The 25,755-nt window shown below is 38.2% G+C and overlaps 2 protein-coding genes across 2 annotated transcripts; both read left to right on the plus strand.

The window, feature by feature from the left end:
- The first annotated feature begins 1,744 nt into the window (after positions 1-1,744).
- Positions 1,745-9,368, plus strand: LOC117816320 (actin-related protein 2/3 complex subunit 1B-A-like). Its single transcript, XM_034688527.1, is given in 11 exon segments — positions 1,745-1,943; positions 2,590-2,733; positions 3,639-3,743; positions 4,727-4,949; positions 5,063-5,170; positions 5,563-5,662; positions 5,664-5,800; positions 5,881-5,956; positions 7,846-8,045; positions 8,600-8,690; positions 8,832-9,368. Coding segments are annotated over 10 exon segments (1,143 nt in total). The 5' UTR covers positions 1,745-1,943; positions 2,590-2,669; the 3' UTR covers positions 8,871-9,368.
- A 3,589-nt stretch (positions 9,369-12,957) lies between these two features.
- Positions 12,958-25,360, plus strand: LOC117815338 (monocyte to macrophage differentiation factor 2-like). The gene is made up of 7 exons (XM_034686991.1): positions 12,958-13,394; positions 17,607-17,688; positions 17,999-18,159; positions 18,804-18,878; positions 18,977-19,078; positions 20,154-20,223; positions 20,325-25,360. Exons 1-7 carry the CDS (start codon positions 13,381-13,383, stop codon positions 20,526-20,528), a joined length of 708 nt encoding a protein of 235 aa, XP_034542882.1. The 5' UTR covers positions 12,958-13,380; the 3' UTR covers positions 20,529-25,360.
- The last annotated feature ends 395 nt before the right edge of the window (positions 25,361-25,755 follow it).

The following is a 25,755-nucleotide window of genomic DNA, read 5'->3' on the forward strand; positions in this document are numbered from 1 at the left end:
TCTGTTCCTTCAGGACCATTTATGTGCACAAAGTGCCAGTTTCAGTCTGTTTCATAGTTTGTAAGATAATTCAATTTGGACCAGAGTGGTTCTCAAAAACAAAATTAGTGTCTATAAGTTACTAAAACATAAGCTCATACATAAAGCAACTCTGTTTGATTAAAGCTCCTGTGAGGAACTTTCAGTTTTTGTAAATGTTGGTGCTCCCTGTGGACAAAGTGGTCTCTTTTATCTTTTTGCTGATATTTCTACCTGCACATGTGCTTCACTGACTCAGACAGAGGTGTCACTCACTGAAGACTTTGGTCCAGAAAGGTTTTTATAGTCTTTGCAGCATGCAGTAAATCACCTCGTCTGACACCTACTCCTTTGCAACAAGTTTCAGACATATGTTTTTTCATTGACTTAAAATTCATTTTGTGTCTACTCCCTCCCCATCTCAGTTTTTTATTTTCTTTATATTTTTTGCCCTTCATGTAAAGAATTATTTAAGTCCTATCAATTCTTCTTCTTCTTCTTCTTCTTCTTCTTCTTCTTCTTCTTCTTCTTCTTCTTCTTCTTCTTCTTCTTCTTCTTCTTCTTATTCTTCTTCTTCTTCTTCTTCTTCTTCTTCTTCTTCTTCTTCTTCTTCTTCTTATCATCATCATTATTATTATTATTATTCCATAAACAGATACAATTATTTATAGAAATTACTGGGATGCTCTCTCTGGATGTTAAAGATTTTTTTTTTTTAATACTTCAACAAAATGAAACATTTGGGGCACCAGTGCTTTTTTTTAGGTGAAATCCTGCACCCCATGTAAAGAGGAAGCGTTTCTCGAGGCAGGTGGCCCTCTGCTGTACATTATTTCTCACTCTCTCCTCTCAGTTGTCTTCTGTTCTCCATATAAGTCCTATCTCTAAGTAAAGGCATCAAAACCCCAAATTAAACTTTTTTTAAAAAGAGATTTGAGGCCTTTTTATGGTCCTTTGAATTAAGGCCACGCTGAGTCGTCCAAGTTCCTTTACTTCCTCATTGAAAATACTGTGATGACTTCAGAACCTTCCTATTCACATGACACAAACATGGAGTTTCATTTGAAGCAGTAGTTTTAGGTTTTCATTATGTCACTCCTGTAATCTTTCTCACCAAATAAGAATTGAAAAAGTAAGAAAAGAGTCCAACTTCAAACAACAGGCAGTTCTCATTTTACAGTTCAAGAAAACGTGTGAGGGAAACTTCGTGGGGAGTTTGGAGTTTGGATATCTGAAATGCTGAGAGCTGAGTAAATAAAAGACTGGAAGATAAATAATGAATACTCTTTTTCCAACTCCCTTCCTCTCCTCTACTGCTCACTTTTCTTCCCCCCTCTCTTGTCCTTGTTCCTCTTTCTTTATGCAGAAGTGGCCTGAAGTCCCTCCCCTTTTTCCTGTCTTTCATGCTTCACAGTTTTTTTTTCTCCCCCTGAGCTTCTACCTCCGCCTTTTTTCAGATCATTGTATTGTGTCCATGCTCCTCCCTCTCTCTCCTTTAGCTTGTGCAAAGAGAAAAACCTTCACCTCTTTTCCCCTTTGTTTCTGTAAAAAGTGAAAAGTTTCCCCCGGTTCTTTCACATTTTGAAACATTACACCCTGGATTTTTTTTCTGCCTTCAGACTAAAGCGGCACAGACTTCCTGTGTTTCTCCGTTCATACTCCTCACTGTACCCTCCTCCTCCTCCTCCCCCTCTGACCTCTCCTCCCTCTCTTCAGCTCAGCCTCTGTCTTCCTGAGCTCACTCTGTCGTTGGCGTTCGCGTTGACTGGCCAGAGTCCGCGAGCTGAACACCACCACCATCATCTTTGTCTGATCTGCCACCTTCCTCTGCCTCTCCCTTTGTCTCTCTCTCTCTCTCTCTCTCATTCTCTCTATCTTTCTGTCAAAGCAGCTACTCTCACATTCATCTCTGTCCAGCCCTCAGGGTAAGTAGCCCAGAAAATATTTAACAGTTGACTGAGTTTGCTCAGACATGACGCACACACTCACACACACTTTGTGAGTTCCAGGGAGAAGCTGAAAGTGTGCAACAGGCACTTTCAACCCCAAACAAACTTACTCAGAGAGGAGAGAGAGGATGCTATGTGAGGTTATTTGTGACTGTGATGGAGATGTTTTTCTTCTCTCCCTGGGTGTGTGCTCTCGCTGTAAAGTTTGTTTGGGGGGAGGCATGTGTGTTACCCTTGAACTGCATCATTCCTCTCATTCCTCTGAAAGTCTGGATTTTATTAACACAACTTTAGAGAGAAAAGTTCTGTGTTTGTCTGTGCATATAAAGTCAAACTTAATTAGTAACTTCTTGAACGGCTTAAAATAACGGGCCCACCCGTGACTGAATCTTAAAAACTGTAATCTTTAAATGTAATCATAGTTTGTATCTTTGTTGCGTATTATCTTTGCTTTTCTGCTTCTTCCTCATCAACTTCTTGAACGGCTTAAAATAACGGGCCCACCCGTGACTGAATCTTAAAAACTGTAATCTTTAAATGTAATCATAGTTTGTATCTTTGTTGCGTATTATCTTTGCTTTTCTGCTTCTTCCTCATCACTTTTGCTACTTCTCTTTTTCAGAGCTGACTGTTATTTCTCAGCCCACCAGCCACTGGTTCCTCACACCACTTCCTGGTCCTTGTACTAACTTCTGATTGGTCATGGCGTACCATAGCTTCCTGCTGGAACCAATTAGCTGCCATGCCTGGAACAAAGATCGGACCCGTGAGTCTGCTCCGCCACCTTCTGATTGGCTGCTCAGGACTTCTGTTTTAGTTGCTTTCAGTCACTTCTTCTATTAACTGTTTAGATCACACACATCATGGAACATCTTGCTACACTGAGCATCAGCGCCAAAGTACAAGTGCCATAATAGCTGGAGGTTTGTGATTGGCTCCCAGGTGGTTGAAGGTATTTCCTGTTTCCTGTAACAGTGCAGGCGATGTCTGGGGGCCTTTCAGAGAAGCTCTTGTGCTCTGTTAGATGCAGGAAACTGAGGCCTTATTTGGCTGTGTTGATCAGAGCTTCAGTTTCTGGGCAGAGCGGATGTAACAGGCGGCTGTGGCCGAGTCATTGAGTCACACAGTTGTAGTTTCACTGAAGTTGCAAGCTGTACACTTAAGTTTGCTCCGCTTGCAGGCTGAACAAAAATGCACAGTGAAGCAGCCCCACTGTTGCACACACACACACACACACACACACACACACACACACACACACACACACACACACACACACACACACACACACACACACACACACACAGACACACACACACACACACTTACACACACTAACACACACACTGATTCTGACTCATCTGCTGACTAAAACATGTGCAGGGTTCGCTACAACACCATGGGAAGGAAGGTCGCACATTGTCTATTTAAAGATACCATGTGTTTGTGTGTGCGTGTGTGTTGCCTTCGGGCTGATACATACTGTATTTCTCTAGTTTTCCCTGTTCTCACTCACTCTGTCAGCTGCTCTGTGTTCTGACCTGACATAAACTTACATTCACTTCAGTCACTCCGTCCTCACACCGATCTATTTCCTGATCATGAGTTTAAATGATTTTTTTGTGTTTTCTCTTGATGCCTGTTGGATTTAAATTGGGTTCTGTGCTCCAGAAATCGCCATGTGCCCCAACAACCATGAGGTCCACATCTACAAGAAGGATGGCACCAAGTGGAACAAGATCCATGAGTTGAAGGAGCACAATGGACAGGTGACAGGTGAGACACAACCACACATTCACAGACACAGTGACAAAAAAGAAGTTAGATGAGAAATATCATAGTTCTGTCTCTCTGTATGGTAAGTATGCAGCTGGGGCCAGTAGCTGGTTAGCACAAAGACTAAAAGAAGAGGGATACAGTTCGTCTAGCTGTGTCTCAAGGTTACAAAACTACCAACCAGCTTATTTGAAGTTCTGCAAACAACAACTCTGAGGCATCAAAGTGCAACTCAACAATAGGCTTTTACATCCGTCTTCATTGATAAATTAAAGAGTCAAAGAATGTTATCTCAGAAGGGCAATTCAGTTCAGCAGCATAACAATAAAAATATAAACTAATACACAAACACAGTCAATGGAATGTTTCAGAGGAGGTAAGTGACAATACATTTTATATTATTATTATTAATTATTATTATTATTATTATTATTATTATTATTATTATTATTATTATATATAATTATTATATATAATTATTATATATAATAATAATAATAATTATTATTATTATTATTATTATTATTATTATATATAATTATTATATATATTTATTATATATAATAATAATAATAATAATTATTATTATTATTATTATTATTATTATTATTATTATTATTATTATTATTATCATTATTATTATTATTATTATTATTATTATTATTATCATTATTATTATTATTTTCCCCTAATATGTCTTGCCATTGTTTTATTTCAGCTCCTTTCTTGTTTTTCAATCCCTGTAAAGCACTTTGGGTTTCATTTGATTTGTATGAAAGGTGCTATATAAATAAAGCTTGATTGATTGATTGATTGATTGATTGATTGATTGATTGATTGATTGATTGATTGATTGATTGATTGATTGATTGATTGATTAATAGATATTATCAGAAACTTGTGGCATGACTATAAATAATCTGAACTGTACAGCAAGATGCTGCACAGAGATGAATATTTAAACAAGTTTCTTTAACCTGCAGGTATTGACTGGGCCACAGACAGTAACCGTATAGTGACTTGTGGAGCAGACCGAAATGCCTACGTGTGGACCCTGAAAGAAGGTGCATGGAAGCCCACCCTGGTCATCCTCAGGATCAACCGAGCTGCTCGCTGTGTGAAGTGGTCGCCACGAGAGAACAAGTTTGCCGTAGGCAGCGGCTCTCGCCTCATCTCCATCTGCTACTTTGAGCAAGAGAACGACTGGTGAGTCTTTAGAGGACGACTTCCTGCCACTAATTAGCACAAAAGACAGGCTGCATATGATTATCATAAACAACACACTTGGTAATTTCATTGTGCTGTGTTTTTGCCTTAAGGTGGGTGTGTAAGCACATCAAGAAGCCGATCCGCTCCACCATCCTGAGTCTGGACTGGCATCCCAACAATGTCCTCCTGGCTGCTGGGTCATGTGACTTCAAATGCAGGTATTAGAGAATCAAAATATCACAGAATCATGGTCTTTTTTTGTCACATACACATGAATTATATCAAAGTAGGTGCTGGTTTTCATAACTTATATCTAAAGCTGCTTTAATACACGTCTGTAAGAATATATACCTAACAGGACAAGATATAGTCTAGATAACAAGTGCAAAGGTTCAAAACATTGTAAAAATAGTATACAGTAAAAACACAAGTTAAAAAAGACAATAAGGAGAACAGATGTGAAAGTATAGATACAGAATATAATACTGTGGGGGCACATGTGTGGAAATGAACAAATGGATGAACATAAACTGCAATCTAAGTACAGATCAAACACCATCCCTCTCTTTCCTACTCTCCCCTCCTTATGTCTTCTTTACATTCTTCACAGGGTGTTCTCTGCTTACATCAAAGAGGTGGAGGAGAAACCTGGACCCACTCCATGGGGCAGCAAGATGCCGTTTGGTGAGATGTTGTTTGAGTCTGGCGGTTCTGCGGCTACTGATCAGACATCAGGCGGAGGCGGGTGGTTGGGTGCACAGCGTGTGTTTCTCTCACTCTGGGAATCGCCTGGCCTGGACCTCCCATGACTCCACAGTGTCGGTCGCAGAGGGAGGCAAGACCAGCACGTAAGAGAGGAGTGGGGCTATGTACATGTGTAAGTGTGTGTGTTGTGGATGTGCAGTCTGACCTTTTGATGACTCCACAGGGTGAACAGTCTGAGCTCTGAGACGCTTCCTTTGCTGTGTGTCACCTTCATCACTGAGAACAGCATAGTTGCAGCTGTAAGTACTCAAGACATATAAAGTGTTTATTCTGAACAAGGTTACATGTTTAATTAATATATTTACTTTTACTCTGATTTGTTTTGTGTGTGTCTGATGGACTTAAATCCCTTTTACAAGAGAACCAAATCTAAGAATGTAATAATATTTATTCAAGAGCCTTCAATGTATACAACCAAAGCGCTGCTGCTCTGAGACACCATGTAAACTCTGACTCATTCAGTAGGTATATGTGTATCTGTGGCATCTCCCCCTTTATTTCTTTCTGCCACATGTTGTGTCAGATATCGACTTAATGTTAATAACAATGCAGAACCTTGATAACAAACTTTTTTACACAAAATGTTTACTTATTGCTCTTTGAAAAAAAAAGTGTATTTGTTACTTTTCTTGCTAAAATTTTAAGGAAAAGTAAAACAAAAAGAAAAAAAATGAGCAACCTACTCACCCTCCTGCTATGTTGCGGGTCGAATTGACCCATTTCAAGTTCAAAATCTAAAAGAAATTGTTAGAAGTATTATTTCGCTATGAAACAACATATACAGTGAAAATGGCTCCTTTCACACATTTGAAATATGTTCATTTGCACTGCATTAAAACAATTTCAAAATGTCAAATCACAAAATCACTATCACAAAAATCTATGTCATGTAAAACTATCTTATTATATTTACGGCTTTTCAATGTACATTAAAAAAAAGTTTTAAAGTGAATTTTCCTTAAATAAATGAGTGAGTTATCCTCATTGAACTATTATCTGTGAGAAATAAAAAACATATTGCACTAAATATTGATTAAATGGTTAGTAATGGAGTTAATAAGGAGATTTAAAAAATGTTTATTGGGATTTTTTGAGTTCGGACACTTTTGGATCATTAAATATGCCCCGGGTCCAGTTGACCCAGGAACATTATTGCTGTCCCTAAGAAACAAACATAACAGGAGGGTAAATGTAATGATGTTTAAAAATAAAAATAGGGATGCTGTTGGCCTGTCTTGCTTCAACTGTCCTGTCAATTAAAGGCAAAAATGGCCAAAACAATATATAACTAAAAAATGAAATATAAATGAAAAGTGTGTCAACTAAGGATAGCTAACATATCCTAACATTAGCAAGTTGTATTTCCACACCAAGTATGGTATTTCTTATTAGTTTAAAGCTCCAGTGAGGAGTTTTTAAGTAGTTATGATTCAGACTAAAATTAAAACTGATGCCACTTTATGAGCTACAAAAACAAATGAGAACCTCAGCGACAAGATTTATGGTTTCTATCTAGTGCCTGTAACTGCTGCCACGGGGTAGGTGTCAGATGAGGCAGATTAAAGCTGCAGAAAATCATTTTTACATTTTTTCACAGCAAAGATTTTTCAAGGATGCAGCATTTGACTGTTAAACAGAAAAATAATTAGTTTTAGGTGAAGACACTTGACTTATACATGTACAGAATGAAATTAAAGAGGTATGGCGTACCGCTTTGTCAACAGAGTGACCAAAATCAACACGAAGTGAAAGTTCCCCACAGTAGCTTAAACTTTTTTATTTATAGAATAATTTATTTCTCCTTTAAAACCTAATGTGGTCTTGTTTTAAAGCATTGACTGGCTATTAATAATGTTTTATACAGTCTGGGCTTTGAGGCCACTTTGTGTGGTATTTTGCAGTTCAACTCTGCACCTGCTAGTGGCAGCAAATAAAAGTCATTGCAACTCTCAGGGACACTTGTAAGAAATACTTGTCATCAAAATAATATCCTCCTTTTTAATTTGTGTTGTCTTTGAGCTTTCTATCCATATCTTAATATTATAAAGAAATAAACCACAGGTCATCACTGTAGCTCTAATAAGGAAGGTTTTTTTGACTGCATCTTCATGTGTTTCTGTTCCTCCAGGGCCATGACTGTTACCCGGTGCTGTTCGTGTATGATAGTGCTAAAGGCAGCCTGACATTTGGTGGCAAACTGGATGTTCCTAAGCAGGCGGCTCAGAAAGGAATCAGTGCCAGGGAACGATTCCAGAACCTGGACCGTCGGGCCTCAGAGACCCAGGGTACCGAGAAGGACCTGAATAGCCTGCACAAGAACAGCATCAGGTAGGAGGGAAGAGATGCATGTTGGAGTCTAGTTAGCATGTAACTATTCATTGGACTTCTGTCTATTTATTTGGTTAGAGAAGAAAACAACTACTACTACTATCTTTCAGAACCATTTGTTTAAATAGAGGTATTAAAGGCAGAGATAGAGATTAATTAACTAATCGGGTCATAAAAAAGCATGTAAAAGACTAAATAAGGAGCCAAAACTCGGGGAATCCACATCTTCTTCTGAGGAATCATACTAAGACAACAGTAAGTAATAGACAGTACCAGAAGATGGGAACAAGGTAGAGAAGCTTCAATCTGAAAATCTTGTACAATCTGGAGTTTGGAGGTCATCTCAGTCAAACAGCATTTAATTTCATGACACCTACTGGTCAGAGAACCTGGAATTATCCCCTCAATAACGCAGAAACACAATTAACATAGTTAATAGTTAACTTAACCATTCGTATTTGACTTAGGAATTGGTTGCATCTCTATTAAACATGGAATTAAAACACATTTGATTGTGCACAGAATGATAATTTGTTTAAAACAATACATTTCAGCCAAATCTCAGTGCTGGAAGGAGGAAGAAACCAGTGCACCAAGTTCTGCACCACCGGCATGGATGGAGGAATGGGTCTCTGGGATGTCAAGGTAACACACAGACAAACCCACTAAAGTAAACACTTGATACGAGCCACACTGATGTGGGTGGATATTAGTTATGTAATGTTGTGAAATGTTCCCAAACACAATACAAACATTGCTTTTGATTATTTCACTTTCTTATTCCAGAGTCTGGAGTCTTCAATGAAGAACTTGAAGATAGTCTGATGTGTAAAATGAAGTCGACATCACTCCGCCCAAAGTATACGCGCTTCTGGAGATATGAAGGAAACTGCTGCCTTATTACAAAAAGCTTCTTGGCTCTATTTTTTATATTCAAGTTAAATAATCAGACTCAGGTCAGTGGATGTTTGTAATCCCTCTGAAGCTCTTTGTTGAGCTGCTTAAAGCCAGCACTGTAAACAGAGTGAGTGACCACAGTCTTCAAACGGTACTTAATGAGTTAGATTAGTTTAATCACAAAGAGCTCAGTCTGAGCTGAATGCTTAAAGCTGGAATTTTATATCATTCATGATGAAAAGCTACAGTATTTTTTATTTTTTTTTAAAGCTTATGCTGGTCATAATATGCATTTAATAAACAATTGCTGTTGCAGAGATTAATAATGCCTAATTCATTAACATTGTGAATGTTCATGTGATGTCAGATTAACTCGAGGCCAAAGTTAATGGTTTTAAGAAGTTTTGAATACAGGAGTGAAATGAGCCTGACGTTTGAACTTTCTTTTAAATAGGAATGAGACTGTCCGGTGGGAAGAGAATAGAGAAGTTAAATAAATTAGTTAAATAAGAAAAGATTCAAGAGAAAGCAAATTTCATATCATTTTATTGGCTTATGGGGCGCTGTTTGTAAAGTTGTGCACACCGAAAATAACAGCAACATTTCTCCACATTTAGCTGCAAAACGTCATAAAAAAGTAGAGTGAATTTTTCGAAGTCACTTTTTAAAAAAAATCACATTTAGAGGAATATTTGTGATCTTCTTCACATTTAATTTTCTAGTGAAAAATATATTATGTTAAAATCATAGTTAAATCCAAATGCTGAATATAAATCTAAATGTTAAATATAAATATAAATATTAAATGTTAAATGTTAAATGTTAAATGTTAAATATAAATGTTAAATGTTGCTCCACAATCCTAAATATTTAGCTGATAAGCGCCAGTGTGAATTTGCATATCAGCTAAATATTAGGATTGCAGAGCAACATTTAACATTTATATTTAGCATTTAACATTGAGATTTATTGTTGAACATTTAGATTTATATTTAACATTTAGATTTATATTTAGCATTTGGATTTTAACAAAATTTTAACTTAATATATTTCTCACAACAAAATTAAATTTGTGAAGAAGATCACAAATATTTCTCTAAATGTGATAAAAAAAAAAGTGACTTTTAAAAATTCACTCTACATTGTTATGCCTTTTTCTGAGCTAAATGTGGAGAATTGTTGCTGTTATTTCCAGTGTGCACAACTTTACAAGCTGCGCCCCATATTGGCTTATCAAATTAATCAGATGGGTTAGATTCTCGTGGTGTAATCTGAACTCCTGTCATCAGCTTTAAACATTTTTTCTCTTTAAATAACACATTTTTCAACAAATATACACACTGAACACACAGCTCAGAAATCAATATTTGCTGCTGTTGGACCTGAAAGATACAGCCCACTCTACATGGTAGGCATTCCAAAATAAGCAGAACAAAAAGGAGCATATTTGGCCCTCTGAGATTATATCGACAAATACAAACCTCTGAAACAATCCACGGCTGATCTTGCTGTAGTGTATTGTCAGAACGCTCAACAAAATTTGTCTCTCACCAACAGAAATACTCTGATCGCCCTCTTCAGCACTGACACTGTGAAGTCATGAAATGCACAACCATGGCAGATGAAAGTAACATTGACTTTTGTACATAGACTTATCACATCAACACTGTGATATGGTTTTAATCCTTGGTTTGCTGTCCACATAGATTGACCTAGATTGGTTGGAAAAGCCTTCTGCATTTACCCTAATGACAAGCGAGATTAAGCAATACTGTATATGGGTTTGTTGTGGTTAAGTATGCAACTGGTGTAGCAGCAAGTCTCAGATATAACCACATAGCCAAACAAAAACAAAAACTGGAGAATGCTAGAGAAGTGTTGTCTACCCTGAGCAAAGCAATTGATCACCATCTTGATAGCCTCCATGTTGTAACATTATAATTTAAAGCTTACATACATACAAGAGAGAGAGCTGAGAGAACAATTTCCAAACTCACTAAATTGTAAAAACTAATGCGTATGTGCATGCACCTGCATCTCTTGACCAGGGACAGATCCAGACTCTTCTGACTGTAGTGGTGAAACTGGGGCACTGAGTGAGGAATAGCATCTATTACCCCTTCTATCTTTTTCTTTCATTATATTTTTTGGGGCTTTTTCACCTTTTAATGGATAGGACAGCTGTAGAGAGACAGGAAATGTGGGGAGTAGTGAGAGGGGGAGGACATGCAGTAAATGGTCGAGGCTGGGATTGAACCTGTGAACTCTGTGACGAGGGCTATAGCCTCAGTATATGGGGCGCACCCTTAGACTGCTAGTCCAACTGTCCCTCTAACCCTTCTATCTTCCCTGATCAAATCTACTTTGATGACCAACATTTATGTATCATGCATATGTTATATTCCTGCAAAAGTAACTCAACATAGAGGCAACATTTAACTCTTCTTGGCTTGGTTCTTTTTTTTAATTTAAAATTTTTAATTTCATTTTTTATTGGCATTCACAGGATTATACAATAATGGTATAAGATACGTATACGTACGTATATGATTAGATAAAAAATATATACACAAATCCTGTTGACCTAAGACAATGTTAAAAAAAATACAATTAGAGATATTAGAAAAAATAATAGCTGCATTAAGATAAGAGATAAGATATTACTTATTATTGATCCCCGGGTGGGAAATTAAGTTGTTGCATTAACCCAGACATAAGTGCAATCAAGAAAAAGTTTCAATTAGTAAAATAAAATAAGTAAAATTGAAATATATAAATAAAGATAGAATACAATTTAGATATATACAAATGTTACAAATGGAATTTTGATAAATACAAATGTAACAATGGATTAAATATAAGTAATTACAGGCAGTATTAAAAATGATTCAGTAGTGACAGGTTGACATGGTGTGATAGTGGTTCGGTAATGACAGATTAAGCAATATAATAAATATGGGTGTACAATATGAACGTACGTTGCAGTAAACAATGATAATGTAGTACAACTTAATATAATATAACAAAGATAATTGAATAATATAATTTAATATGCATTATAGTGTCATCAGCAGTCAGAGAGTCAGTACGAGAAGAGATGATGGAGTGTGACAGACAACATACTTTCTGATGTCAAACAGACAACATTACAAATAACAATGACCACACTTGTGACTCCAGCTTTAACATAAAAACAAATAATAACAATAATAAATCAATAGAAAAAAAATAAAAATAATAATAATAATAATAATAATAATACATTTTAAAATAATGATTCAAGTGAAAGTGTTACAACTAATAATAATGATAATAAAAAAGTCTATACATATATGCAGAAATATATATAGACATACATATATACACATACAACACACATCCACATTTCTCTTGGCTTGGTTCTTACATGATTTTAAAATAAGTTGTTTGCTGTACTAGACTACATGTTTAAGTACAAAAAACACCGCAGACAATTGGCATAATGGAAATGTAAATTCAATTATAGCTACTTTATGCAACATAGCCCAAATAGGTGAATTAAACAGAAGCCCCGCCTCTGTCAAGGCGAAGAGCCAATCACAGTTGAGGATTTTGGAGTGGCACCTGGGGTGGCTAATCAGAGTTTAAAGGGGGACTTATGCCACCCCTTGCCCCTTAAGACACACCCCTGCTATAAAGCTCCACTCCCAACCCAGGCAAATTTATTTTCTTGGTACAAATAAGACCACCTCTGATGACATCACTATGATATCATCCGGGGTTATTTATAAACTTGACAAAGATTCTCCAGAGCAGAGGATACTGCAGAGCCTTGTTCTTCATGCACACAGCTGCTGCTCCTTCATGTATTGTTAATTTTCCAGCTGAGTCTCTCAATAAAACATAAAACCCCCTACACCACATTAAAACCATCTAACAACCTCAAACTCCACGCCTGCATCTCCACCTCCACCTAGAGGCAGACCCCAAAAACTGCACCACCACCAGAGACACACACTGAAAGAGATCCCCCCTCAGAAGCGGATCTGTGCTCAGGAAAAAACGCTGTGGCAGCTTTCAGTGAAGAAAAACAACCTTCCTCACCGAGTCGTGATGAGGTGAGAGAGAGAGAGAGAGAGAGAGAGAGAGAGAGAGAGAGAGAGAGAGAGAGAGAGAGAGACCACCACCGTGCAGGATAAACCGGCTGTCCCCCCTCAGAGAGACCGTCCCCGACGCCCACACTTCCGGACTGGAGCCTCTGGAGGCAGCTGGGTCGGGATGAATCCGTCTCCCAATGCTGCTTGAGATGAGGATAAGACGACGACGATGTTCGTAGCGTTCCATTAGAGACGACCTGATCGAATAATTATCGGTTAATCGCTCAGCAGTCAAGGGGGGGATTCAGGCTTTGGCCATACACTGTCTGTCTGCTGTCAACTGTTGCTGATTCCCACTGTAAATGAATCTTGTAAGGTAGGTGACACCATTTTATGCCAGTCTAATACTGATGATGATTCATGACTCAGAAGCAGAGATTAAATAAATGCATGGATGGTAGTGGTTTTTAATGATGATTCGAGGAGTAACTCAGCTCCACTTTCATTTTCCCCCTGTCTGATGATGTAATACTCGTGTAGCTCAGGGTTCATTTGCCTGACAAGCCTTATTAATAACACACACACCTGCCACTTCCATCCTCCTCCTCCTCACCACCATCATCATCACCATCATCACCACCATCATCATCATTGCTGTCCTCTCTGTCAGGCCACATTTAAACACTAATCCTCTCTCTGAGTGTTTAAGTTGTATGAATGAAAGCCCTCAGGGTTTTTAGGGTCCAGGCTGTTATTGAGTTTTTATGTATGTGTTAAAAGAGTCGACCTCAGCAAGCTATATGATTGAAATTGATTATTAGTTGTTTTTGTGTTTTTGCTGATTGCTTTTTGCATTCGATCTTAAAGGTGAAACAATCAATTTGCAAGCTTAAACTTTAATTGTTTCCTCTTTAAGGTGTAAGGAAACAGTACACAGTGTTCCACACAACTTCCCCCTGAACTCAGACTGACACATTTAGATGCTTTTGTTTTTCCAACCAGCAAAGCCCAAACAGACACACTTTCCATTAACCCTCCTGTTGTGTTGCGGGTCAAACTGACCCTTTTAAAAGTCTACTTTAGGCAATATATGTGTTCCAAATCAGGTAAATGCAGCATAAAAATCTGGGCAGCATGTGACAGAACAGGAGTCATGTTAATTTATCATCATCACTTCATACAAAATAAAATCAAAAATTAAATTAAAATAAACAACAATCTATGTCATTTAAAACTATTGTATTTATATTTAGGGCTTTTCAATGTACATTAAAATAAGTTTTAACATGAACTTTCCTGAAAAACGAGCGAGTTATCCTCATTAAACCATGATCTGTGAGAATTTAAGAACACCAATGGACCAAATCTTGATTTAAATGGTTAGTAATGGAGTTGAAAATTAGATTAAAACAAATGTTTATTGGGATTTTTTGGAGTTATGACACTTTTGGATAATTGAATATGCCCCGGGTCAAATTGACCCAGGAACATTATTGCTGTTCCAGAGAAACAAAAATAACAGGAGGGTTAATACATGAGAACCAAAAAGAGCAGAAAAACGCTCCTTCAATGGTACCAAAGGCAAATAGTTATGCATGAAAAATGACAGAAAACATTCTATGAATAATTGAAACATGTTCAACTGTATGCAGAGAATTATGCTGATGGTTTTAAAGTGTTGTGTACACATCAAAAATAGTCCCTTAAGTTAATTCATAAAATCACATATGTAAACAATTAGGTGTATAAAGCTGTTTTTCTGCAAACTAACACTGCAGGCAAATGTCCCCATTGAAGTTTAATATTATAAAATGTGAGGGGTTTTGTGCATGAGTACACTTCTTTCATATTTTAACTTGTTTACAAGATCATCCCAGAAAAAAGGAGGGTGGTAGCTTTCTTTGCTTTTCCTAAAATATGAAAATTCTCGTTTTGTGTGGGCATCTGTTTTATTCATACTGATAGTTAGATTTACAACAATTCATTGATTAAATGATCAAAAGTTGTTTAAAGGAAATACATCTGGATTTAATTATTGTTAGAGTAATTCCATTATGATATGTCAAAAACTCTTTGATCAAAGCTCTTCATAGGTAAGCTCATGTAGACTTTTTTTTCCCTCATAGTCTAATTTAGTATTCCTCAAATTCTGCCATTTTCTAAATCAAAAGATTGACATCTCCTGTCCCTAAAAGAGATCTGTTTAACATATTTTTTTCATACATGTTGTCAAACAACGATTAAACCTTTCCTAAGATATTACATGATTGTTTTTACATTACACCTCTTGACTGCACGATCAAACATGCAATACAGTCTCCTGCTACAGAGAGCTAGGATTTAATTAATCTCATTCATATCCTCACTTGTACTCCAAAGTATCTTTTTATATTATTTGCTTATTGGTTACTTGAAGGCTGTAGTTTTGTAATAACGTTGTATTTTGAGATCATTGCTTTCTTTTTTTTACAGAGGCTTAGTTATTTAATTTTATTTCCCTTTCACATTACACCTCCTTGAATCAATGAATTGTGCAGTCTTTTAAAATAGTAGATGATACAAATTACGTGTAAATATATCTTAGAACACAGCAGGACATCAACATGTTGCTGGTTTTGTCTTTAACCCAAACATATTTGACCTAAAGTAACATAATAAAGAGAAAACCAGCAAAGCTTACATCTTAGTGGCTGGAATCAGAGAACATTTTGCATCTTTGCTTCACACATGATTACTTGATGGTTGAAACTGTTACAGATTCCTTTTCTGTTACCTGTCTTACTAATTGCTCCTACCCGTATTCATTTGAAACACTTACACAGAGATCAGGGCTTGCTTGTCCATAAAAAAAGTGCTGTGATATTAATTGAATGTTCAGCATTAAGTGCTCTGGGTTGTGGTCTTCATGGTTCAATAAGACGAGTGAAGGAGGGAGGTTCCTTCTGTCCGATCTGCCGTCATATGAGACGAGTTCTCATGATGTTTCCGCAGCTCTGCTCCTCTCTGTCCACTTAGTGTGTCTCTGCCTGCCTGGCCTCTGGCCTGCTAATTATCAGCCAGCTTGATAAAGTCATTAATGACCCGGCCAAGCCTGCTGGGCCTGGCACTGATACACACACACATGCACACACACACATCAAAGGGGGAGTCAGGCAGACAGACAGTGTGAGGACAGAGTTGGATAGAAGGCAAGCAAGTCTCTTTATTTGGGACAGGACGAAGTGTTTCTGAGCTGGGTCAGTTAGTATTATTAACTCTGAATGAGTGTCACTCTAAAAACAGCACAAGCACAATTCATTGAATAATTTGTAGAGAGATATTTACATGATTCTTCAGCTTTCTTTTGCCCAGAGTGTAGCTTCACCTCGTGGATCAGCAGTGGGATTTAAATGATTAAACAGGTTGGAATCAGCTGATGTGTAGGAGGGAAACATCGTGTTCTTCTGTTTCACTCTGTTGCACAACGACACAGAGATAGAAATAAGACAAATTCAAGACTAACATCACAACACTACAAGTGAAATGTTTCCTGTAGGCAGTCTCTTTTTCCCTCGGGAGATGGCTCGTAAATGCTCAGTTTAGTGTACACAGAAACATGAACGATGGCGTAACTGAGGATCTTTGCTGTTTCTAACGTTGGGTAAAACATCTTCAGGCTTGATCGTCCTGAAATGTTTTAATGGGGGGTGTTCCCTTTGATGGCATCCACCATTCTCAGAACGTTTGTGTGTGTGTGTGTATGTGTATGTGTGTGTGTTGGAGGAAGACACAGAGACATCTTTAAATCTAGGTCTCTTATGAAATCTGCCTCCTGAAGATGAAGCATAAGAACAGGGAGGGGTTGTGGTTCCTTGGTGGATGTATGTGTGTGTGCTTGTGTGTGTGTGTGTCTGCATAGACGTCTTTGTCCATTTGCGTTCCTGCATGTTAATTTAATCATCGGGCAGCAGAAAGGAAGGAGACATGGCCGGGGAGCAGCCGAGGGAGATGGAAGAGACGAGGAGAGAGAGATGAAAGAAAAGAGGAGTTTTCTGGTGTGGAGAAGGAAAAAAAAAAAAAAAGACAATCCCCCTGCTCGGAGGTTTCCATAACAACAGTGACATCACTGATGGAGTGCGACCTCCTGAGCGGCGCCGTGTTTGTTTCGTGTTCAAAGGAAGAGATTTGACTTTCTATATGTGTGCGCTTTTGTGTGTGTGTGTGTGTGTGTGTGTGTGTGTGTGTGGTTGCAGGAATATCCGCACATGTGAATTGTTTATTAAAAAGATCATCAGGAGAAACCTCCCGCTTCAGTCGGTCCGTGGTTACCCCTCTGTTACCAGGCAACAGCAGTCATGGCAACAAGTTGAAGCATGATCTAGCGTTGCTAAGCGAGAGGAAGGGATGGGGTGGAATTTTTTGAGCAGCGCTGAGATACAAATGGATACAAATGCTAAAGATGTTTGAGGTGATTTTTTGGAGCTGTTATCAATAAAAGCTCTCTCTGCATGTTGCCAGATGTTGCTTTGTAGCGTCTCATAGCGCTGATCTTTAACATGCATCAAGGTGTTTCAACTCAAACATGCTCTTTTACTGTTTGTCTTTGCAGGTTTATGAACAACCGTGTTCCTCCTAACAAGAGATACCAGCCCACAGATTATGAGCATGCTGCCAATTGTGCCACGCATGCGGTAAATGCAAACACACACACACACACACACACACACACACACACACACACACACACACACACACACACACACACATTCAGAAGCACAGACCACAGAGGGTGATCAGTACTCACACAGGCTAAATGACACTGAAAATAAAACCAGCAGTATTACATAACAGATAAAAAAAAAGCTACACCTCCACATCAGTGTGTTTTAATCTACACCTACATCCTGCACTAGATCTCAATTTATCCCCAAGCTTCTCTCTGTTTTTTTTTCCTCCTCTTATCTGCGTCTCATGTTTCATTAATGTCATGGATTCTTTTAGTTATGGATAATCCCTAGTCTGCTGGGCAGCTCAGTGTTGCACTTCCAGTCGGAGGACCAATGGGAGCGGCTGTCGGCCTGGGTGTACGGGGCGGGGCTCAGCTCGCTCTTCATCATCTCCACCCTGTTCCACACTGTGGCCTGGAAGAAGAGCCACCTACGGTAAACAGTGACGTCTCTTTAATGATTTGCAGATGATGGATATGGTTCGAGTGTAAAAGAGGACTGCATGGCTTCTTTTTTCAGTGTGAAAAAAAAGGAGCACTGGAACACTCTTTTGCATGTTTTCTTCGTCTCACAGATTCACAGTGGAACAAACAAGAATCACTACATTCCATTTTTCTTTTACTGATTTTAAACACACTTAAACTGCATTTATAAACTGTATGAAAATCCATGTACAATAACCCAAGAACAGACGCATTCTCTGTACCTGTACATCATGTTACTTGTCCTCATTATTTGGACAAACCAGGTTCTGATCATGTTAAAAATCCTCACAGCTGTGAAGTTATACACAGTGTTGTAAATACTGTCATCTACCTCATGTATATAAAGCTACCTGTTATGTAGGATCAACATTCTCTGCACTCCTGACCCATGCACTGATGTTTCTCTGTCTTCAAGCTTTGTGTTTTATTATTACTATTCTTAATATGCATTTGTATCTGCAGATACATATATAGCATGTTTAATGCTCTACGCTTAAGTTTAGCCCAGAGTAAAACTGCAGGGATACTTTGCAAATGAAGCTGATTCAAATGTTTCATCAGCATTGTCATGAAGCTGTTTCTGTCTCTCTCCAGGTCTGTGGAGCACTGTTTCCACATGTGTGACAGGATGGTGATCTACTTCTTCATCGCTGCCTCTTATGCTCCATGGTTAGCCTACTAACCTGTGTAATCTGTGTGTACACATTTGTGAGGGAAGTGTCTGTAAACTGTTTATGTAATAATTTTTCCTGAACGTGCCTCACCAGGCTGAACCTGCGGGAGCTGGGTCCTTGGGCGTGTCACATGCGGTGGTTGGTTTGGGTCATGGCCTCGTTTGGAACCACATATGTCTTCTTCTTCCATGAGAGGTCAGTTCATGGATTACTTCTAATAGTGTTGTTCTGATCCTCTAATTGTTATTCTAATTCAAAGACCATTTCTTTTTGCTCAAAAGTCCTCTTAAAAGTTTTTTTGAGCTTATCACAGCATAACTATAATACTCAGGTGACATCATGCGACTTACACACAAGGATTTTTTTGTAGCTTACTGTGGAAAACTTGCTTCCCCTTTTCCTTGTTTTTGAAATACTCAAACCTGTCTGTGTGTGCATTTTTAAGAAGAGTGCATGTTCCTCACCTTAATCCTTCAAGATTCAAGCACCAGTTCAAAATCTATTTTAATTTCTTAACAAGATAGAACATGTTTCCCTGTTTACTAAGTTACTCTTCCTTTAGAAGCTTTTTTAAATATGTAATACAAAAGATGATATTCATGTGAAATAACAAAGCTCCCTCTTGACTTGGAGAGCAGAAAAAAAGCTTGATTCACTGATAAAGAAGTTTTGGTAGCACTCGTTGGCCTTATCCTCCAGTTTCCTGTTAAAACCTGATTGCCTTCACATCACAATGGAAGTAGCAGAGTATTGTTAGCACTGCACATTAATTTGGCAAAGCACATGAGGAAAATTTTAAACAGATTTTGTCAAGCTACATACACATACAAAGGGGAGCAAGAAAGACAAAAAGAAAGACAAAAAGTTTGAAAGAAAAGGTAATCATGAAGAGGGAGGAACCTGGGGTGCCAACGCCATCGTCCTAAAAAATAACTCAGCATCCAATACGGATTAGGAGTGTTTAGCTGATACCAAGGTCAGCATCAGTGTAGGGACAAGTGTAAAAAGTATGTCCACTAAAGCAGAATGTCTCACTGTTTAAAACATAAAGCGTCATAGGTGAGAATCCTCCTACGCAGAGTCTAACATAGAATCAATGAAGAGGAGGACAGAGATAGAGAGAGAGAGGTATGCAGCATCACACCAGTGAGAGCATGTGAGAACTCAGTGAAAGCCGTCCCTGGTAGAAAGCTCAGAAAAGGCTTGTATGTGATAAGAGTGTCACAAACCTAAAAATGATCCTTCACGAAGAAACCTTTCTTTGTAACAGGTATAAGATCATGGAGTTGATCTGCTACACGGTGATGGGAGTTTTTCCTGCCATGGTCATCCTCTCCATGGTGAGCTGCTCATGTAGTCTCACTAGCAGTCTCTGCCTTAGTTTCACCATTTCCTGATTGTAATGTCTCTTTAACATAATTACATTTCTGTCTCTTCTCAGCCGGAGCAGGCGGGGTTGTGTGAGCTGCTGTTGGGCGGAGCCTGTTACTGTATGGGGATGATCTTTTTCAAAAGTGATGGTATCGTCCCCTTTGCTCATGCTATCTGGCACCTGTTTGTTGCGATGGGAGCTTCCATACACTACTACGCCATCTGGAAATACCTCTATGCCCTGCCACCCAATGAGGTCCAGACCTCCAGATGACATCACAGCTGACCTCACAGGAAGTAACTCTTGTATTGGAGCAACTCTAAGGGGATGATGTGAGCTGTGTCCTGGTACGGGGGCTGTCTTCTTTGGAAAGTAAATAGCTCAACCCTCCTACTCAAAATATACTCACAGTAAAGCCTCAGTAATAAAACGCAAAGGTGCATTCAGGTAATCATTCTCAGCTCATAAAGCCAGTCTCATCACCAGAAGTTGCACTGAATTAGTCCACAAAGATGTAACAACAGCACAGGCTGTATAAATGAAGTGGAAATGTGTGACTGTTGGTGACGTAACCTCACTTACCTGGTGAATAGGATGTGTTTGAAGATGATTTCTGACTTTATGAGCTGATGAACATATTTGAAGGCACCATTAAGCAGTTTCCTAGCATGACTTGTAAAATACTGGGGATAATTACACAAGTTGTTTTGGCAAAATGTGTCAAAAGCTATGTCTGTATTTGAAGGAAGCTTTACACGAAGATAAGAACCCTGCATGAACTCTTCAAAGGAGACAGCCTGTGAATTGGAACAGTTTGTTTATTGGTCCAGTTCAGTTCAGTTTTAAGTGATTTTTGCAGGTAACTTTGGTTTGATTTAAATGATCAGGGGTTAGACATGTATTCTTGGAGGTTTCTATGTCTGTGTTGCACATCCAGATTCAATGTCAAGAAGCTGAATTGAAGGCATTGTCTCATTGTTGAGAAAAGGCCAATGTTTGAATCAGCAGACTTTACTATCATTATTTCTTTAAGGACATTATTTTAAATAGAATTATCATAATAAATAGAGTGTTTTGTTTTAGTTTGACTATATATCAGAAGTTGCAGCAGCAGTAACTAACTCAGAGCGCTAGATAGTTTAATTACTATTATTGTTATTAGTTGTGCTTTATTCACTGTAGGACACTGGTTAAACAGCAGTTGCTTCAGTCGGTAATTTACTGTGATTTTCAAACAAGCATGACTGTAGAAAGATCTTTTTATGTTGAACATACAGATATTCATGGTTTTAGACATGGAGAATTTACCTGTGTGCTTCCACATTTAGCAGGCTCTGCAGTGTAGTTTATCACGCTGAATTTGAATAGTTTACTGTAGGTGATTATAGTTTTAGTGAGTGAAGATGTCATCAGAACAATTTATACAGTATATATTTATCAGTGATTTGGAGTATATGTTGATTCATCCATATTTTCTTCTAATGAGCTGAATGTGTCAGCTATCTTCAACTTATTCATAAAATGAATTCACAATGTTCACATGGCAGTCTTTCCCTCGTAGGGTGGGAAGCTCAAATACAGTTTTAAAGTTCGTCTGTTGAGGTCAAGGCTTCAAATGATACAAAATATAAACAAATCTGTCAGGTTATTAACATTTCACCACTTCTTTATTAATTTGCAACTGAAAAGAGAAATTACAATGGGAATCTGGCTGGGTGTTGTCGTATCTTGACCGCCCGTGATGTGTAGATGCAGAAGGAATCTTCGTGACACTGGCTTGCTTGCATAGTAATACGTTTATTACAAGAATCAAAACCAGTATCGAACAAGCATCGCAGAATGCTTGGGAGAACGGCTCTGCAAATCAGCTGACTCCCAGAAGGCTGTTGACCAATACCCTTTATAGGTCTGAGAGCCAGTGGCATAGCCAACTACAGAGCACAAACTTATCTTAACATCTGGTCTTTTATTGTACTGTCCTTCAGCTCTGCTGACTTAAGGGTCGCAAAAACTTGTCCCTGCAAGTCACAAAACAGGAAAGGGGTCTCTATCTCAATGTCCCTGAGTCTCTGAAACAACATAGATTTCTCCTTGACTTGTTTTATGTCAGATACTTAAGTATTGCTCCATTATTGACTCATTAGGTGAGTACAACCAGGCCATTACAACTAACAGGCATTAACCAACTGCTAGCAAACATGACGCTAGCATAAATGACAATGAACTACTTATAGCTTCTTGTAATATAAGTTGAAAGTAGGTTAATGCTAATGTTAACTGTCTACTGACAGTAACTTATAGGTCATCAAGACTTTTTCTTCTTGAAATATGGTCAGATGGCCCTCATCATTTTAACTATAAGTTGTGTGCGTTGTTGATCAATTGAGAAGAGACTTGTGGTGATTTGGAGCTTCGAACACAGCAGCACAACCTCATACAACAGGGTGACCATGTTTTCAAACCTCTAAATAGGGATGCTTTCATTTTGTTGCAAACCCACAGGAATGAGCTCATAGTAGAATTTGACATTTTATCAGTTCACCTTTCAACACCATTCAAAGTGCCACTGACGCAAACGTTTTCAAAAGAGCTTTAAGAGAGTTGCATCCTGAAGCTCTTAGCAAAACGCTCACCCCATTTTCAGCATGACAGCTCGCCTCCCTGATGTTACGCAGCAGGTCCTGGTCCAGGCTGCTTGCAGCGGGTTCCCATGGTCAGTATGATAAGCTGGACTGGCTAAGCAACAGCTGCATGCTGTAATTGATTAACACAAGTACAAACAAGTCAGTATTGAACTTTGACTCGGAGTGTATTAGGGATGTTTTTCTATTGGTTTTAACATCAACAGCCTTGGCGATGACATTGATTGGCATACAGTCAAATCAGTGTTGCAAGCTTGGTGCTTTTTTTGGTATTTCATTTGGTTGAAACCAGTACAGGGATTGTTCAAAACCAGGACATATAAGTGTTATGTAGGTATTTGTTGGGACTCTGGAAACAGAGCTTGAAAACAAGACGGTCCTGGTCACACCGGGACATATGGTCACCCGATTAAAACAGTATTTAAGCTCCCCACCTTGAGCTTGACCTCAAAGGGAAAATGCGGCCATTTGAATTTGGTGAATGGGACCCATTTGCTAGTTTTATTAAAGCTACAGAGGGGAGAACCACTGTCTGATTCAGCACTGCCAGACCTACCGTCATTACTGATAGCACACTACTACCATAGGCATCTCACACTTGAAAGGAAACTGAAGCTATAGTATTGTTGAACAATCTGGCCCAATATTAAGGCATCTCAGGTGTATGTGTGTGTGAGTGAGTGTGTGTGTGAGTGTGAGTGTGCTCTACTATCTGACTCCCATGAATCCAAAGCCTGTAATCGGCTGAGTCTATGTTTACACATTACGCATGTACCTTGAACACATACAAAGTATATTTGAAATATATATGTACTCTTAAGTGTTAAGCTGTATGCGATAGCACACGATATACTGGACAAGCTTTTATAGAGTGATTAATAAGGCTAAAGGACCAAAAGGTTGTACCTTCTCAGTTTAATTACAGGTGTTAAAAAAAGTGTGAAAAACCTCTCTTCCTTTTGGACATCTCTCTGCTGGCTGTCTCTCAGGATTTGGATCATTTGGGCTTAAATGCCTGTGAAGCCACATTCAAGGACCACTAAAGCTGAACCGATGTTTTAGTGCTGTCTGCAGCAACTAAAATGATCAAATAGCTTCTTTCTTTAATGCTGACACCACTCCTTACAGCTTTATTTGCTTACTCTCATTTTCAATTAGAGCAGCAGACATAAATGTCTTTGAGCTTTACTTATGGGTGATATTTACAAAATAAAGAGAAGCTTTAAGTCAGTTTAATATTCAATTTAATATGGGATTTACACAAACAATTAGAGATATGACAGCACACGACGTCTCCGTGGATTATTATTATGAACTATTGAACTAAATTTGCTCTAAAATGAAAATAAAACATTTAAATTTGCATCCAAACTATAGCCAAATTGTCCAGTATTTCATAATATATAGCAGAAAAACACAAGTGAGCAGAGAGATGGGAAATACAACACTACCCTTTTTGTCAGAGGTATAACACTGATATGAGGTATAAAATAAAGTATTATGGAACAAGTCTACAGTTTTAAAGAAAGGAGCAGATTTGTAGGAACTGTCTCGTTTGTTGCCTGACTGCCCCTGAAAAGGTCTTTGATTTTAAACCTAATTAATAAACTAATGAACAATTTTGCAGTAACAGTTTATCAACCAGCTTATGAATGCACCATCCTCACTATGTAGGGACCAAGTAGAAAATAACACTGACATAAAAAATGAACCAATTTATTCTTCATTCCTTTTGTGACATTCAGTCAGCAAACATTAGAATCAAAAAGAACCGGGGAATATTAGAACTATTGATATATATTATTTTACTTAAAACAATATTGTGTTATTTTATCTTATGATCTTCAGTTCTTTCAGTCATCAAAGAGTAATTTAATGTGAAAAAAAATGTTAAAGCTGCCTGGAGATGGCATTTATCACTGTAGATATGTCCATTTCAAATCAAACTCTTCATATTTATTCTCAAATCTAAGAGTACTTTTTAATATTTGTACTCGGTTTACTTGAGCCTCTGAGAAACAAAATTCTGGAGTGTTTACTCGGAGGGATAATAGCCTATCATTGCCAGTATTTTTTCACTCTCCACACACGGAGGTGAGATGAAGTATTTGATTATTTGATGTGTGTCTGTCTTGTCTTGATTATTATATCTGTCTCATACAGTGCCCACCTGACTTTGTATAGAGATTTATAAACTCTCCATGATGTCTTCATGGACCCTCTGTACATTGTTTCTAGACACTCTGTGATTGTGGAGCTGCTGACTCTGTTCTCAGTGCTGCTGGTGTTTTCTTTCAGATCGTAAGAGACTGATTATATTATATCTCATTCTTTCTCTCTCTACTTTTCAAATTGGGTTGTATGTGTCTGTGGTGCTTTTGTGCTGTGACAAGCCTATATGATGCCAACAATGCTTTTATCTTTTCTATTTCTCTTGTAATAAAAAGTTTTTCATGCAGTTTATTCCTTGAGTCAACATTTGATATTGTTTCACCTCTTTGGAAAACCAACTTTTTGCCAACAGCAGCTGTTGCAGATAAAACTGCTGCAGTTTTTGCTAACTAGACCTTAAAGCTGCTGTTGGTAGTCACAGAGTAAACATCTGTTCAGAGAGAGGGACTTAGAATGTCAACACTATCCCTCCCAACCAGATTTCCTCTTACCCCCCCAACACAGATCTGCGTGTGCAGTCATGATAGTGCCGGACTAATAACCAATCAGAGGATGTAATGGGGGCCACCCCTTAACCAATCAGGACAGAGGATTGGAGATTAGCTCTGATTGGTCCGTCATAACGGGAACGAGGGTAATATTAACATTGCTTGATACAAAGGCATTGGAAAACGCAGAGATTTTGC

The sequence above is a fragment of the Notolabrus celidotus genome, chromosome 7 (assembly GCF_009762535.1).
Source record: "Notolabrus celidotus isolate fNotCel1 chromosome 7, fNotCel1.pri, whole genome shotgun sequence".
Taxonomy (NCBI): domain Eukaryota; kingdom Metazoa; phylum Chordata; class Actinopteri; order Labriformes; family Labridae; genus Notolabrus; species Notolabrus celidotus.